Source organism: Triticum urartu, chromosome 5A (genome assembly GCF_056163025.1).
Source record: "Triticum urartu cultivar PI428250 chromosome 5A, HENAU_Tu73, whole genome shotgun sequence".
In the NCBI taxonomy this organism is placed as follows: domain Eukaryota; kingdom Viridiplantae; phylum Streptophyta; class Magnoliopsida; order Poales; family Poaceae; genus Triticum; species Triticum urartu.
The window spans coordinates 492,981,330-492,999,638 of NC_141877.1; the positions used below are offsets into that span (position 1 = coordinate 492,981,330).

Sequence of the window (18,309 nt, forward strand, 5' to 3'; positions counted from 1 at the left end):
TTTCAAAACCAGGAACATTTTATCAAATTCCCAACAAATTGTGAAACTACGAACATTTTTTGAATTTTTTAAAAAATAGGAACATTTTATGAAATTCTAAAAAAATGAAACCATGAACTTTTTGGAAATTCATAAACATTTCGTGAAACATGAGCATTTTTCAAAATTTGTGACCAAGTTTTTGAAAATAGGAAAAAAATTTGAAATTCCGAACAAAACTTTGAAGCCAAGCATATTTTTAAAAATTTTGAACTCTTTTTAGATTGTGAATAAATTTTGCCAAAACTAGAGAAGGTTTTGAAATCCCGAACAAAAAATTGAAACAACAAACATTTTGTAAGTACCAAAACATAATTGGAAGCATGAGTATGTTTTGAAACCCTAAATGTTTTAAAAATTTATGAGCAAATTATAGAAAACAGGAATAACGAACAAAAATTTGGAACCCCATATAGTATGGAACTTCCAAACTTCTTTTGAAATTGTGAACAAATTTTGCAAAAACATGAACGTTTTTTAAATTCTACACATTTATGGAGTGGTGCTTGAAAAGGTGCTAACAAAGTGTGCAAGCTCCAGCGATCCATTTATGGACTGGTGCAAGCCTCTCGGAGTTGGAATATACGCTTTGATAGTGTGATCAAAGCATATGGTTTTATACATACTTTTGGAGAAGCCTGTATTTACAAGAAAGTGAGTGGGAGCTCTGTAGCATTTCTGATATTATATGTGGATGACATATTGCTGATCGGAAATATACTGAATTTCTGAATAGCATAAAAGGATACTTGAATAAGAATTTTTCATGAAAGACCTCGGTGAAGCTGCATATATATTGGGCATCAAGATCTATAGAGATACATCAAGACGCTTAATTGGACTTTCACAAAGCACATACCTTGATAAAGTTTTGAAAACGTTCAAAATGGATCAAGCAAATAAAGGGTCTTGCTTGTGTTACAAGGTGTGAAGTTGAGTCAGACTCAATGCCCGACCACTGCAGAAGATAGAGAGAAAATGAAAGTCATTCCCTATGCTTCAGCCATAGGTTCTATCATGTATGCAATGCTGTGTACCAGACCTGATGTGTGCCTTTCTATTAGTTTAGCAGGGAGGTACCAAAGTAATCCAGGAGCGGATCACTGGACCGCGGTCAAGAACATCCTGAAATACCTGAAAAGGATTAAGGATATGTTTCTCGTTTATGGAGGTGACAAAGAGCTCATCGTAAACGGTTACGTCGATGCAAGCTTTGACACTGATCCGGATGAATCTAAGTCACAAACCGGATACGTATTTTTATTGAATGGTGGAGCTTTCAGTTCATGCAGTTCCAAGCAGAGCGTCGTGGCGGGATCTACGTGTCAAGCGGAGTACATAGCTGCTTCGGAAGCAGCAAATGAAGGAGTCTGGATGAAGGAGTTCATATCCGATCTAGGTGTCATACCTAGTGCATCGGGTCCAATGAAAATCTTTTGTGACAATACTGGTGCAATTGCCTTGGCAAAGGAATCCATATTTCACAAGAGAACCTAGCACATCAAAAGACGCTTCAATTCCATCCTTGATCAAGTCAAGGAGGGAGACATAGAGATTTGCAAGATACATACGGATCTGAATGTTGCAGACCCATTGACTAAGCCTTTCTCACGAGCAAAACATAATCAGCACCAAGACTCCATGGATGTTAGAATCATTATAGGTAATCTAGATTATTAACTCTAGTGCAAGTGGGAGACTGAAGGAAATATGCCCTGGAGGAAATAATAAAATTGTTATTTATATTTCCTTATATCATGATAAATGTTTATTATTCATGCTAGAATTGTAATAACCGGAAACTTAGTACATGTGTGAATACATACACAAAATGAGTGTCACTAGTATGCCTCTACTTGACTAGCTCGTTAATCAAAGATGGTTAAGTTTCCTAGCCATGGACAAAGAGTTGTCATTTGATAAACGGGATCACATCATTAGAGAATGATGTGATTGTCTTGACCCATCCGTTAGCTTAGCACGATGATCGTTTAGTTTGTTGCTATTGCTTTCTCCATAACTTATACATGTTCCTATGACTATGAGATTATGCAACTCTCGAATACCGGAGGAACACTTAGTATGCTATCAAACGTCACAACGTAACAGGGTGACCATAAAGATGCTCTACAGGTGTCTCTGATGGTGTTTGTTGAGTTGGCATAGATCGAGATTAGGATTTGTCACTCCGTGTATCGGAGAGGTATGTCTGGGCCCTCTCGGTAATGCACATCACTATAAGCCTTGCAAGCAATGTGTGACTTAGTTACGGGATGTTGCATTACGGAACAAGTAAAGAGACTTGCCGGTAACGAGATTGAACTAGGTATTGAGATACCGACGATCGAATCTCGGGCAAGTAACATACCGATGACAAAGGGAACAACGTATATTCTCATGCGGTTTGACCGATAAAGATCTTCGTAGAATATGTAGGAACCAATATGAGCATCCAAGTTCTGCTATTGGTTATTGACCGGAGATGAGTCTCGGTCATGTCTACATAGTTCTCGAACCCGTAGGGTCCGCACGCTTAACGTTCGGTGATGATCGGTATTATGAGTTTATGTGTTTTGATGTACCGAAGGTAGTTCAGAGTCCCGGATGTGATCACGGACATGACGAGGAGTCTCGGAATGGTCAAGACATGAAGATTGATATATTGGACGGCTATGTTCAGACACCGGAAGTGTTCCGAAAGGTTTCGAATAAAACCGGAGTGCCGGAGGGTTACCGGAACCCCCCCCCCTCCCGGGGGAAGTTATTGGGCCCTTAGTTGGCTTTAGGGGAGAGGGAGGGCAGCAGCCAGGAGGTGCCCCCTCAAGGGAGTTCGAATTGGACTAGGGGAAGCGGGTGCGGCCCCTCTTTCCCTCTTCTTCCTTCCCCCTCCTAGTAGGACTAGGAAAAGAGGAATCCAACTCCAACCAGGAGGAGGATTCCCCCCCCCCCTTGGCACGCCCTCTAGGGCCGGCCGGCCTCCTCCTCCCCTCCTTTATATACGGGGGAGGGGGGCACCCCATAGATACACAAGTTGATTGTTTAGCCGTGTGAGGTGCCCCCCTTCACAGATTTTCACCTCAGTCATATCGTTGTAGAGCTTAGGTGAAGCCCTGCGTCGGTAACTTTATCATCACCGTCATCACGTCATCATGCTGACGAAACTCTCCCTCGACCTCAGCTGGATCTAGAGTTCGTGAGACGTCACCGAGCTGAACGTGTGCAGATCACGGAGGTGCCGTACCTTTGGTGCTAGGATCGTTCAGATCGTGAAGATGTACGACTACATCAACCGCGTTGTCATAACGCTTCTGCTTACGGTCTACGAGGGTACGTAGACAACACTCTATCCCCTCTCATTGCTATGTATCACCTAGATGGATCTTGCGTGTGCGTAGGAATTTTTTGAAATTACTGCGTTCCCCAACAGGGTATGCCCACCTGGTTAAATCAGTTGGGGCCATTTTAAGGATATTCACAAAAACACCATGCTCAACGAGGGTGTTCTGGTAGGCAAGAAGGAGCTGTCAAAGGGAACACTTTTTGACACCCTCAGAATGACCCCAATATCTTTCCATGACCATGTATGATCGATTCAAGACATGATACCAAGTTGTTCTGGTTTTCGACAAAGTTTACATTTAATGGAGTTTTCTCGGTCAAAAAAGGCCAATAAATGGTTGTATGTGTCGCAACTTGCATACAGTGTCGAGAATCATTCAAACCAGGCATGGATGCCTAAAATGGGCACGCCCACCTGTTTGCGAAAGTTGAGGTCATTTTAAGGATGTCCAAAAAAGACCATGTTGAACGAAGAGTGTCCGGGCTGAGGCCAAAAGGCTTCGTCTAAGAGCAAGTTGTTTCTCGACGTCCTTGAAATGGCCCTAATTTTTTCCATGGTCTTTTATGAGTAATTAAAGTCATCATGCCAAGCTGTTTTAGTTTTTGACAAGTTCTGCTTTTTTTTGGAGTTTTCCCAGTGAGAAAATGCCGATAAATGGCCCGACGTGTCGCAACATGCAAACGGTGCCGGAATTCATTCAAATCTGGCATATGTGCTTACCATGGGCATGCCCACCTAGTGGAAATAGTTGGGATCATTTTAAGGATGTCTGCAAAAACACCATGTTCAACGAGGGTGTTCTACTAGGCAAGAAGGGTCTGTGAGAGGGCATGTTGTTTTTCGACATCGAAATGACCCCAATTATCGTTCCATGACCTGGTATGGAGTTTTCTCGGTCAAAAGGCCGATGAATGGTCAGACGTGTCGCAACTTACATGTGGTGCCAAAAATCATTCGAACTAGGCATGGATGCCTAACATGGGCATGCCCACCTGTTTAAAAGTTCAGGTCAATTCAAGGGTGTCCAAAAATAGACCATGTTCAAAGAAGAGTGTCTGGGTAGAGGCCGGAAGACTCCATCTGAGAGCACATTGTTTCTCAACATCCTTGAAATGGCCGTATTTTTTTCCGTGGTCTTTTATGACCAATTAAAGGCATCGTGCCAAGTTGTTTGAGTTTTTGACAAGTTTTGCATTTTCTAGAGTTTTTCTTGTGAAAAAAGGCTGATAAATGATCGGACGTGTCACAACATGCCAACGATGTTGGAATTCGTCAATACTTGACATGGATGCCTACCATGGGCATGCTCGTATGGTTATAAAATTTGGGGTCATTTTAAGAATGTCCACAAACAAACCATGTTCAACAGAGAGTGTTCAGATAGAGGTTAGAAGGGTTCGCCTGAGAACACGTTGTTTTTAGACATCATTGAAATGGACCCGTTATTTCCGTGGCTTTGTATGAACAATTCAACGCACCATGCCATTTTGTTTCGGTTTTTAACAAGTCTTGCATTTTCTGGAGTTTCCCGGTGAAAAAAGGCCGCGGATGTTTCGCAATGTACATACGATACTGGAAGTCCTTCAAACTAGGCATGACTCCCTAACATGGGCATGCCCACTTGCTTGCAAAAGTTGCGGTCAGTCATGAGATTTCAAAAAAAATCATGTTCAACGGAGAGTGCTCGGGCCGTCTGAGAGCACTTTGTTTCTCAACATCCTTGAAATGGCCCCAATTTTTTGTTCATGACCTTGTATGACCAATTCAAGGAATCATGTCAAATTTGTTTGTGTTTTCAACAACCTTTTCTTTTTTTGGAGTTTTCTTGGTTAAAAAAGGCTGATAAATGGCTGGACGTGTCGCAACTTGCAGACAGTGTCGAAAGCCATTGAAACCAGCCATGAATACCTACCATGGGCATGCCCACCTGCTTGCAAAAGTTGGAGTCATTTCTAGGAAGTCCAAAAATAGATCATGTTCTACAAAGCATTTTCAGGTAGGCCGGAAGGGTCTATTTGAAAGCACGCTATTTTCTGACATCAGTCAAATGGTCAAACAGGTGCATCCATGAGCATGTAGTTTTTACTATTTAAATGTTTTTGTTATTTGCAATTTCCGTCATTATTAAAGAATATGAACATTTCCTTACTTCCTAACCACTTAAAATTTATCAACAATTTTGGAATTTCAAATTGTTTATGGAAATTTTGCAAACTTGAACATATTTTCCAAAATTCTTAACAAATTCCATATTTTCAAAATTTGTTCATGAATTCAAAAAATGTTTGGGGAGTTTGAAAAAATGTTCGCGCTTTCAAAAATTTCAGAATTTAGAAATGTTCCTGTTTTCGAAAAAGTTCTACACAAATACAAAAAGATGTTAGAGGAAATTAAAAAAATGATCTCAATTTTTTCCTTCGTATATTTATTTGTTTATCCAAAACTTTGTGATTTCAGTTTACACCATAATAACCAAAGTTAATGTGAATTCTGAAACTACATCATGAAATTTTAATTCTTGTTCAAAATGCAAAGCTTTTGTTAGTACAAGTATAGAAGCATATATTTATGCATGCATCACGTTCCCCTTTTTTAGGCAAACGCATCACGCTGGCTGAGGTTGATTTTTTTTTTTTTTTGAGAAATCGTTGGCTGAGGACGTGAGGTTGATGGCTGCCTGCTCGTCACACATTTGAATACAAACGTATGTTGGGCTATATTTTTCATAGGCTTGGCAGGAAATAGGAAAAGTGAGGGGGAAAGGGCCTCCAATGCATTGCACTGCCTCCTCACGGGCCTGGTCCACAACCTTTACATTCAAAACTCACACACCACCACGGGTTTGACTTTGTGTGCATTGCGCCCCAGTGCCCATTGCCTAAAAACAATTAGTACCACCTTGCTTCTTTCCTAGAGAAGACTGAACCGATATGCCTATAAGAAGGACCCCCTAGGTGGCAGGAAACACGAACAACTCATCAGCGTTGTAACATGTAGCCTTGTATTCTTAGGGCATTTTGTATGCTTCTGTGTAGAATAAAAAATGAATTTGTTTTTACATTGGTTAATTCGGTTTACCACCGGATTGGTATGGAAATCTCATACCATACTTTAAATCACATAAACCATAAATTTGTGATCGGGTTCAGTCTTTTAAGGTTTGGTTTTAAAATGCATAGGGTGAAGTAAACCTGCTTTCATCAACTTTGAAATAGTTTGTCAAAATTCAAAGGAGTTCGTGGATTTGAAGAGAGTTCACAGATTTTAGAAAAATCATGGACTTGAAAAATTACATCAGGTTTAAAATAACTTTGGGAATTTAAATAAAAGGAAAACAGAATGAAAAAAAGGAAAGATAAAAAGGAAAAATAGTAAAAGAAGAAAAAGGACACAATAAAGAATAAAATAAGAAAAAGTATGAACACAATAAAGAAGAAAAAGGACACAATAAAGAATAAAAGAAGAAAAAGGACGTGAGTATTAACATCAGGTTAGTTGTCTTGTTGGCTACTGTAAACGCACACTCAATGAGGAGGGTGTGGGTTTCAATCACATCCCGTGCACTTTTTTGCAGGTTAACATAAAAGGGAAGGTAGCGTGGAGGGGGTTTGCATATGGATACGTTCCGGCGGGCGATGAGCTTTTGACCATCCTACTTCTTGTTATAAAGGAGTATGAAGATATCTCCTTTGTTGATGTGTTTAGGTGAGTTGTACTGGAGAAGAAGAAGAAGTGGTCATTATATCATTAACTTGTATGGCGCGCATTCCCATCTAATTTTACGATATAATGATAGAAATTCGGTAAAAATGTGAAGACATAAAACGTACAAAGTTAACATACAAGTTCAAATTGAACTGCAAAAGCATCTTACATTAAGTTACAGAGGTTGTATTTATTTTGAGGCTGACAATTGTGTCGTGGTTAGCTCGAAACATAAAACTGCTTGAAAATATATTGGAGCTTGGCATTAGTGGCATATTTGTGGATGGGCTCATAGCCCTTTGGTGGGTGTGCTATGTTTTCGCCCTGACGACCTGAGTTCGACCCCTCTTCGGGTCGAATTTTGTGTCTCACATTCTCTTTATATAAAATTTTATGTCTCGCATTCTCTATTTATATAATATAGCAGATTCCTCCCTAGTTGGTCCAATTAGTAGCACGATTCATCCCCGAATGCTTGAAGCAGAATTGTTGATGCAAATTTGTAATTAGCTGGATCTGAATATGAATATCAACATGAAGCCACTTTAAGGGTAAAAACAACGTGAAGATTCACTGTATGACAGGGCAGGGGTGTAGAGTTATTGTCTCAAACCCACCTCATCGTCCTCGAATACTTTGAGAGAGCTTCAAAAGGTCAATGTATCATATATCTGCACGTTACCCTTTCATACTTTTGACACAGGGGTTTCAAGCATTAGCAACCTATATCCTTTCATACTAATGAAAATAAGTGTGAAACGGTGTCTGCATCTATTGGCAGCGCTCACGCCGCTTGAGGTGGGGGGAGGGGTGGATCGGGCGGTAACCTAGCCGCCGCCCCCATCCGCCCTCCTTCGGTTAGCATCCGTGGTTTGGCGCGGTGGATGGTGGAGGTTAGCATCCGTGGTTTGGCATGATGGGGTTAGAAGGCTTGGATCCGGGGACCGGTTGGCCGCAACTGGCTTGCGGGCGCATCTGCTGTTCCCCCGGCTTGTTCCAGGTGAAAACCTAGTGCTGACCTTGGTCGGTGTTGTCGTCGTCGGCGTCTTCGGATGCCGTTCCCCTCCTTAGAGGCACTGCCATGGAACTCTGAGCTCCCTGTCGCCCCAAATCCCTAGGCTCTGCCTTTTCTTTTTCTGACAAGTGTCACAATAGTTTTGGAGGCTGGCAGCGATCGGTGAATTTGGAGAGGACAGGGACTATATGAACTCTATTTATAATAATCTTTGTAGGAGAATGTGTCAAGCAAATTGACTGCGCACGAACAAGCTCGGGATCACTATGAAGGTACATGTAATGATGATCTCACCAACAGTCACCGCAACGGGAGAGGAAGAAGATGCCACTGAAGCTCGCCGATTCCTGAAGCTAGTTTTACCTCCCAGCAGTAAGGATTGTCTTCGAAATGATTCACTCGTTGTTATTCTTGGTTGATCAAATTTAAAAGGGACTTCTTGACCATAGAACTAAGCGGCAATAAGTTCCTCTTGTACTCTCCTTTGTACAATCTTTGTAATCCTTTCGATAGAGAACCCAATACCCCACCTTTTGCTGCTCTAACCACCACTATGTAAATATTTGTATAGTCGACACTTGACATATATTAATAAAAAGAGAAAGAATGTCAGTGGGAGCCTTTCCCACTGTCACTAGCCCTGAAAAAGGTATCCAATGTACCGATCTAGCATCACTGCGACACTCCATGAAGCTAGCGTGAATAACTGCAAGAAGAAACTAGAGGGAGAAGCAGCCTGGCATTGAACCGATGTAGATCAGATGAAGATGGAGAGAGGTGGGTGGCGGTTAGCACGAGAGGGGGTCAGCCGAGGGGCTTGGTGTGTCCCTTGGTGTGCCCCTCCCCACCTATATATAGGCCGAGGGTCCAAGTGGGTCGACCAACTTGGGGGCAGAGTCCTAGTCCTACTAGGACTCCCTCCTCCACTTGACTTGCCGCCCAAGCAACGAGGGCGGGGGGGGGGGGGGGGGGGGCTTAGCCGACTCGGGCCCCATGGTGGAAAAACAATAATGATTTTATTAATTACAGGACCAACAATGAAATGGACGGTGGATGGTGGACCTCGCCCATCACACTGTTACCATTTCCGCTTCGACATCTGCCCCTTCCACTTTTGGCAAGCATCATGGGCCTATGTCGGAGGCTAGCAATATTTTTTTACCTGAAAGGGTAGGAGAGGCTCCAAGTGTATTTTTATATTGAATAAATTAATCAAATTTGTATATATTTACATGGCAATACATGCAACTTTGGGTATGCCGGAAAAAGAAAGAAAAAAGTTAGAAGGGAAAAGCTAATAGCAAACTAACAACAAACTAGTTGTTCTAGTGAATGGAGGCCGCAAAAGAAGAGATGAAAGGTTTATGAGCTTCTTTGAGAGAGGAAAGGTTCATGAGCTACTTTGACCCTATACGCTAGTAAGGTGAGATCCTCTTTTAGTCTTGCAACCCAAGAGTTGATGCTTGGCTGAACCCCTCTAAGATGATTGTTGTTTCTTTCTTTCCAAAGACTCCGGGAAGCAACCATTTTTTTCAGAAACATGGGCCTCCCGCACAAATAGTTTTGAGTAAAGTGCATTTTTTGTCCCTCAACTTATCGTGACGTGCGACTTTCGTCCTTGAACCTTTTTTTGGTTGCAACCTTAGTCTCTCGACTCTTAATACCAGGTATAGTTAGTCCCCGACAGTTGTATTCCTTGATCAAACCCGATTCGACCTTATGTAACATGGTTTTGGCCAAAGCACCACCATACGATGGCATAGGGGCATTCAAGGCAATGCATCGTGATCACCACCACCGATTGGACCGATGATCGGGAGGATTCGGTAGAGGTGGTAGTTAGCTCGCGAGAGAGGAAGAGCAAGGCAAGAGACGAAAAGAGGGGAAAGGGGGTCATCTAGGAATGAACTAGAGAGAGAGAGAGCGATGGATAGATAGATAGATAGTTAGATAGATAGATAGATAGAGAGAGAGAGGGAGAGAGAGAAGGGGGGAGGATTAGAGATAGATGGAATGTGGTTCTATTCCACCTTACAGTGATGACGTGATCAAAATTGTGCCATGAAAAGGCAAAACCGGATTTGGTGGAGGAATACTCTTGTTAGGAACTAATTTTACCCGATATTACGAGTTGTGGGACAAAGGTTGCACCAAGATGTGGTCAAAACCGTGACACATCAGGTCAAAACCGGTTTTGACCAAGGAATACCGTTGTTATGGACTAACTATACCTGAATTAAGAGTTGAGGGACGAAGGTTACAACAACAAAAAGGTTCAGAGACGAAAGCCACACTTCGCGATAAGTTGAGGGACGAAAAATGCACTATGCTTAATAGAGTTTTTTCTTGGATGATTTTTTGAAACCTGGTGACCGAAGGGTGCTAAAAAATACCAAGTACGAGCATCTTTGACTAAATGAGCAAGTGAATATCATCTGACGAATGGTCTCTTTGATGGGTGCTTCACAAAGAAAACAATGATTATAGTGGCGTCTCTTTAAGCATGTTGTGTTTGTCCAGCCTATCAAAAAGAAGCAGTCAACCAAACACCTCGATCTTCATGGCACACTTTGATTTCCAAATCCATTAATACGCATGATGAGGTTGGGTGTTTCTGAAGTAGAATGCATAATATCGACTCAATTTAAACTCCACTACACACTAGACATAGTGCCATTATTTGTTGTGCGTATAAGTATCAGGTGTAATGTGGGTTGTGTTAGCTCGAAGACCACGTACCTCCTTATGAGCTTGTACGGACAGTGGTAGGTGAAACGCCTCCTCCAAAGACGTGATGCCCACGAAATTACTCGATTTAAATCCACGACACCCTAGACAAAGCGATATTTTTCATGTGTAGAAGAATCAGGTGCAATGTGTCACGTCTTCATGAGTTTGTACGGATAGTGGTAGGTGAAATGTCTTCTCCAAAGACGTGATGCCCAAGAAATTACTCGATTTAAATCCACTACACTCTAGACATAGCGACATTTTCCTGTGTAGAAGAATCATGTGCAATATGGGTTGTGCTAGCTTGAAGATCACGTACCTCCTCATGAGGTTGTACGAACAGTGGTAGGTGAAACGCCTCCTCCAAAGACGTGATGCCCAAGAAATTACTCGATTTAAATCCACTACACCCTAGACATAGCGATATTTTTCATGTGTAGAAGAATCAGGTGCAATATGGGTTGTGTTGGCTTGAATACCACATACCTCCTCGTGAGCTTGTATCGACAGTGGTAGGTGAAACGCCTCATTCAAAGACGTGATGCCCAAGAAATTTTTAACTGAAAAAATATTATCATGCCAAAGGTCCTTCCAAACAAGAGTCATGGAGCCGCATTGAATTCACAACCTTGAGATTTCAAGAAAGTTAGGGCAAAGTTTCATGATATCACGCCACCAAAAGGAACCACAAGGATCAGAAGCGTGCAGTGGAGGTGTAGCATGTGCGGGACCGTGGAGGCTACCGGTGTCTTGATGAATCCGGTGTATGCGGAAATCCTAATGACTCAATTGTAATATATTTTCCTTTTAGTACATTACGCAAATCTTGTATCACAACTGACGTATCATGATTTCTGAAAGATTTCATGGCTGTTTATAAATGTACTATATTTATTGTCCAATTTTAGTGTGCTGTTATCTATAAAGAAAATCTGTATTTTTGTACGAAAATTAATGATAGGATCCACGATGAGTTGGTGATATCGAAATGGACGGTGGATGATCGACCTGGCCCATACTGTTTCCGCTTGGACGGCCACTTTGATTTCCAAATCCATTAATACGCATGATGAGGTTGGGTGTTTGTGAAGTAGAATGCATAATATCGACTCAATTTAAACTCCACTACACCCTAGACATAGTGCCATTATTTGTTGTGCGTATAAGTATCAGGTGTAATGTGGGTTGTGTTAGCTTGAAGACCACGTACCTCCTTATGAGCTTGTATGGACAGTGGTAGGTGAAACGCCTCCTCCAAAGACGTGATGCCCACGAAATTACTCGATTTAAATCCACGACACTCTAAACAAAGCGATATTTTTCATGTGTAGAAGAATCAGGTGTAATGTGTCACGTCTTCATGAGCTTGTACGGATAGTGGTAGGTGAAACGTCTTCTCCAAAGACGTGATGCCCAAGAAATTACTCGATTTAAATCCACTACACTCTAGACATAGCGACATTTTCCTGTGTAGAAGAATCATGTGCAATATGGGTTGTGCTAGCTTGAAGATCACGTATCTCCTCATGAGCTTGTACGGACAGTGGTAGGTGAAACGCCTCCTCCAAAGACGTGATGCCCAAGAAATTACTCGATTTAAATCCACTAAACCCTAGACATAGCGACATTTTTCATGTGTAGAAGAATCAGGTGCAATATGGGTTGTGTTGGCTTGAATACCACATACCTCCTTGTGAGCTTGTATTGACAGTGGTAGGTGAAACGCCTCATTCAAAGACGTGATGCCCAAGAAATTTTTAACTGAAAGAATATTATCATGCCAAAGGTCCTTCCAAACAAGAGTCATGGAGCCGCATTGAATTCCCACCCTTGAGAATTCAAGAAAGTTAGGGCAAAGTTTCATGATATCACGCCACCAAAAGGAACCACAAGGATCAGAAGCGTGCAGTGGAGGTGTAGCATGTGCGGGACCGTGGAGGCTACCGGTGTCTTGATGAATCCGGTGTATGCGGAAACCCTAATGACTCAATTGTAATATATTTTCCTTTTAGTACATTACGCAAATCTTCTATCACAACTGGCGTATCATGATTTCTGTAAGATTTCATGGCTGTTTATAAATGTACTATACTTATTGTCCAATTTTAGTGTGCTGTTATCTATAAAGAAAATCTGTATTTTTGTACGAAAATTAATGATAGGATCCACGATGAGTTGGTGATATCGAAATGGACGGTGGATGATCGACCTGGCCCATACTGTTTCCGCTTGGACAGCCACCGTCACGTTCCTTCGCGCTTGCCTTCCCGTTTTCAGCTTTGGCCACCCACCGTCCACCCACCACCGCACCACACTGCTTCTTGCCCTCTCCATCTACAAAAACCCTCGATCCACCCACGGCCAGCCAGCCAGCCGCCGCAAAGCCACATAGATTCCCAAGCCCGAAACCTAGAGATCTGTTTAGTCGGCGGAGGCGAAGTGTCGGGTCAGGGGCTCAGGGCGGCATGTCGGGCGGCAGAAGGGGAGCAGGGGAGGAGCTGCCGGAGGAGGAGGTGGTGCCAGTGGAGGACGCCGTGAAGATGCTCGTGGAGCACCTCGTCAATCTCGCTCTTCCGCGTGGGGCGGTCTTCGGCGCCACCCAGGGCGGGCGCTACGTGGCGCCGGACAAGCAACGCGCCGTCGCGCAGCAGGTGAGCGGTTCGCTCTCTCTCTCTCTCTCTCTGGTCGTTCGTGCGCGGGCGCGGGGTCGGGGTGGTGGTAGAATTTCCTTGCAGTTTTGGCCGAGGCTTGCGCTGGTAGGGAAGGGATGGAAGCTGACCCGTACTACGTTGGTGCGGTGACGGCAGGCCGGTGGCCGAGCTGCTGAAAGCTGACCCGTACTACGGCTGGTGCGGTGACGGCAGGCCGGTGGCCGAGCTGCTAAAAGAAAGGCGCTGACGGCTGCAAATTCTCGTTACCGTCGCCCTGGCCGTCGTTGTTGTCGTCGTCGCCTTCGAGAGCTGCAATAAAGGTGTGGTGACAACTGCAAAACTCTCTTGTTCCCGTTGCCGTCGCGTTCGGGCCGCCGGTGATGCGTATGTGATGCCTTCAGGGAAAAGACATGCATGCGTGTAGTGGTGAAGATACAACTTTCTTTTGCGGTAGATCCTGCGGCCGACTACTTTGGCTCAATTTTTTCCCACGCGTGCGAGCACACAATACAATCAGTTTTGTCCCATACCGCTTAGCGAGTAAGACCTGAATCTACTTAGAGCATGGCTAATAGAATCGCCCGCTGCTGGCTGTAAAAGACGTCTCGTGTAATAAGGCTGGCTCTATGTGAGATTGTGAGCTGCTGGCTGACTAGAATAAGTTGATTGAATGGTGAGGTGAGGCACAGGGAATCGGGAGCAGCGGCACTAGCGCTGGCTTCAGGGCTGCATGCGGGCTGAACTTCCTCGCGTCTTGTGCTACAGCCGAGCGCTTCGTCAAGCGCTCGCTCCCTTCTCTCTTCTGCCTTTACTCCCCTTCAGATCAGAATTTTGCTGAGGTGGAATGACTTGTAGTCGGCTAAGTGGGACTATTATACTTGCTGTTATAAGGAGGAGGCCCTTATACTTGTCAAGAAGGTCAGATACACTAATAGGTTAGGATTAGGATTTAATTCAATTTGATTGGCCAGTTCTCAACGGCTCCAACGAGCCAGGGCGTACGATTAGAGGATTTGCACGCTCGCTTAGTGTAGCCACCATGTGTATATATAGGCTGTTGCACTTTTCTTTCATTTTTGTTTTCCCATGCACCCTATATTATTGTGAGTAACATAGATGTAGGGCATTTGAGTAAATGGTTTGTTGTATTAGGCACCACGTGGTGATGATGTAATGAAGGATGCTGCTTTGGAACGCCAAATCATGGAAGGTTGTGATCGCAAGACAGCTTGTTTTCCCTATTATTGGTTATTGGTCCTCCAACTTTTTAACCTATGTGTTCTTAATTTCATTGAAGGTGGCGTCGCTGAGAATAGCAATGATCAGATTCGTGATTCCGTGCTAGAGATTCAGAAATACGGGATTCTAATGTATGTTATATGTCTTCTCTTTCGTTTCACGAAAAAAAACGATGCTTATTTTTCTTATATTTTGTTTTAGTTGAGAATCTGATGTGAATTCATCCCCTCTTTGTTTCAGCTTCGTAAGGAATTCATACTTCAAGATGGAAGTGCTCAATGTGATATGGACATTCAGAAAATTAAGACTGGTATTCTACCATTTTACACATCTAAACATCGTTAGATTGATAATCACTTGTAGAATTGTCACTGTTTTGTGGCAAACATTGTGGCATGTTTTGCTGGGAGCCATACATTTCCCCAAGTTCTGTGTTAAACTACCGTGTACCTCACTTTAAATTGTGGACAAATCGTCCATTAGAAGTATGGAAAATTTTGGCAAGAATTTATTTTTATATGAGTTCCACATTTCCATTACTCATCATGTTTAAACCTTATGCAAAAGAGAAGATGACAACAGAAGTGTTGTCAATAATGGAGAAATATAATGAACCTAACTCAAATATAATGAAAGTTGCCAATCTAACTTTCTCTGGCGATGATGGCAAAACCAAGAGCACTAAGAGGATGGGATTGAACTTGAAGGAGGCACTCGCCCAACGCGTTAAATGCATGGTAAGAAACCTCGCGCTCAACTGATGCATTAAATTCTAAAATGCCATATGTACTTTTGACACTTGTCAATGCAGGAGCTTGGTGAGATCTGTTGTGGTTGCGATTGGATGGCCCCTAGATACACAGTAGTACCGTCACCAGCAGATGGTATGTGTAAATACATTTACTCTTATATATTTAATTTTCCAAATGGACAAGCATTGGGTTCTTGGACCTTATATGCACGGTAATAAAGAATTTCATATAAATGGGTCTCGTGCCACGTACTTTTCGATTAGCGTTTATTGAATCCAATCCCTATAGTGTGTCGTTAGTATCATGCATTGAAATGTTACCATATATGGTGTACTAAGCTTGGCATGCTTGGGAAAAGAGTTTTTCAAGTGGTCAGATCTATAAACGCGCGTTGGGTTTATTCAAGTGTTAGGTTTATTCAGCACGTCACGGTTTGGTCCATGGTTACCAAAGACATCTATCGCGTCATTGTAGGATCTATCAAAGATCACCTCTACTCACTTCATTGCATTCCATTTGTCAAGAACTGAATAGGTGTTCGCCTAGCAATAACCAGGAACTGCTCTTTGATTTAGTGCCATCTTCTCTCATCCGTAGCTCTCAGACATTGTTTTCCAAGCACTTATTCACCAGTCACTCTCCTATCTTTTTAGGAATGCACGTTGGCGAAGTACGTTTGAAATGCCCTGATTTTGAGATGAGCATCACTGGCGATCCTCGTCCGACCCCATATGATGCCAGGTGCTCTGCAGCTGCCAATATGATACTGGAGGTTGGCAAGAAGGTGCAGGAAAAAGAACAACATGGTAACTGATGCAAAGTTGCTAGCTGGAACTAGTAGGAGCCGGGGTCAATATTAGTAAAGGGTGAAATAAAGCAACTTAGATGTTTGTTGTTCTCATGTATGAATGGTATAATGATTTGTGTTGTATGAGTTTGTACTGTATTGCATTGTGCATGTGCGTGCTAACCATGTGCTCAAACCGATTACTTTTACCATTATTTTATTTGAGTTTTCCTTTGTTTTGGGGACCTGTTCAAACTTGCTTTTGGGCGGAATTTCACGTGTGTGCATACACAATGGGTTACATTTTCCCAAAATTATAGCACCTTTTTGGAAGGTTGCTTATTATTTCTAATTTAGCAATTGTATTCCTGTGTATCTTGCTAGGTTTTGCGAGTGAGGCATTTTGGAGTTTGAATTATAAAAATATCAAAAACCATAGCTCGAAGTCTGAAAAAAAATCATACGTTTTATACATATGTTCATATGGATGCATTCTACAAGTGTATGATGTTCCACGATGATACGCTGATATCTGAGCTACACAAAAATGCAAAATTTATGAATTTCTAATAATGAACAATGGATGTACTGTTCACCATTATCAAAGTTACGATATTTTTTGTAGGTCACATGTTAACATATATCAACATTAAACATTAAATACATGTAGTATAACTCCATATAAACAGGTGGAGTTATTTAAAAAAAATGAAAGTTCAAAGTGTGACTTTTGATTTTTTTTTTCAAAAGAAAAATAAGCCCAGTACACCAATATTTATTCTCACCACCCGTGAGAGCTCTCTAAAAGTTGGGCCAGAAAAGTTCCTACTGTTCCTTTAATAAAGTTTACCCATATTACTATATTAGTGGTGAAATGACCGAATGATGATAACCATATAAGTATGTGAATTGTTCTAGAAAAATATAAGTATGTGAATTATTAATTGGCAAGCATTACATAAGTTATAGGTTCAGCAATCAAAATAAAACATGGTTCAACAATTCAACACAAGCTAAAATAAAATTCAACAATTCATACGTAGGTGATACACAAATGAATCTATCGACTCTCTTGTTGCGCTCCTTTTTGTTGTCAAATCACTTCTTAATTTCTCATCCAAGAGGCTAGTTTCCCGCAACAAGACCTCGACTCCTCCATGTCACTCGAAAGCCTCAACTTCTCTTTCTCGAGCTCATTTGGTTCCAATGCCTTAGCCTTTTCAAGCTCCCATTTTGCCCACTTCTCTTGCTTCTCTATGTCTGTCTTCTCCCTCTGAATGTTCAACGTCTTGTGCACCCTCTCTCGGTCAAACAACATGCTCTCCATTTGCACATCCAAGAAAAGCTTGTTCCTCTCCTCCTTCTGCTCCCCATTGGTGGAAATAATGTGTGTCCATGTGGCAGACATTTTGCTTGTCGCATTTTCATGCACGACCCTCTCCTTCGCCTACTTCTTTCCCATCACCCGACATTTCCTATTTGTCATGGTCCCATCTCGGGCCGCCCCTCCACTTGGCATACCATTGACATCCAATCCAATAGACTGAAGCACTATTGGGAAAGGGCTTATAGGTGAATCCAAATGAGTGACGGGCGAGGTGGGGCACCCTCCACAGCTATTTTTATAAAAGAGAAGTGGTGTGTAGCCGGTCGTACCTGTCATAGTTACGAGCTATCCAGTGGCGGGCGCTAGTAAGCACCCGCCATAGGTAGCCACTACAAGAAATATGTCAACTTGTGAACTTGACTATTGGTCACTGAAAGGTCATTGTTTTTCATTTGCGACCTTTTTGTGACCAAAAACAGAAGTTCAAAAGCTGGCGGTCGTAAACTGAAATTAACGACCTTCTCTGTGAGAAGGTCGTAGACGTTTACGACCAAAATATGCCTATTGTTTTGTTTTGGTCACTAGCAGCCTCCCCAGGCCACGTAGGCATCCGACGTGGCAATCTCATGTGGCACAAGAATCATCCCGATCCAATTCGATTTTCTACATGGGCCTAGCCCAACAATTCGGCCTTTTAATGTATTTTTTCCTGTGCTTTTATTAG

At 42.4% G+C, this 18,309-nt stretch overlaps 1 protein-coding gene across 2 annotated transcripts; it reads left to right on the plus strand.

Annotated features, from left to right (window-relative positions):
* The first annotated feature begins 13,147 nt into the window (after window positions 1-13,147).
* On the plus strand, window positions 13,148-16,452 carry LOC147972206 (uncharacterized). 2 transcript variants are annotated; one of them, XM_087522989.1, is made up of 7 exons: window positions 13,148-13,480; window positions 14,633-14,690; window positions 14,778-14,850; window positions 14,960-15,029; window positions 15,397-15,456; window positions 15,531-15,603; window positions 16,125-16,452. In XM_087522989.1, exons 1-7 carry the CDS (start codon window positions 13,295-13,297, stop codon window positions 16,283-16,285), a joined length of 681 nt encoding a protein of 226 aa, XP_087379115.1. In that variant the 5' UTR covers window positions 13,148-13,294; the 3' UTR covers window positions 16,286-16,452. The 2 variants fall into 2 exon arrangements, with proteins under 2 accessions (XP_087379115.1, XP_087379114.1); XM_087522988.1 differs by having other exon boundaries at window positions 14,633-14,850.
* Window positions 16,453-18,309: the final 1,857 nt, after the last annotated feature.

Bases quoted from the DNA above. Each gene is read 5' to 3' on its own strand.
- LOC147972206 (XM_087522988.1), top strand. From the start codon at position 13,295: ATGTCGGGCGGCAGAAGGGGAGCAGGGGAGGAGCTGCCGGAGGAGGAG. The intron at 15,030-15,396 runs GTATTCTACCAT...GGCAAAACCAAG, and splicing joins CATTCAGAAAATTAAGACTG to AGCACTAAGAGGATGGGATT. The intron at 15,457-15,530 runs GTAAGAAACCTC...TTGTCAATGCAG, and splicing joins CCCAACGCGTTAAATGCATG to GAGCTTGGTGAGATCTGTTG.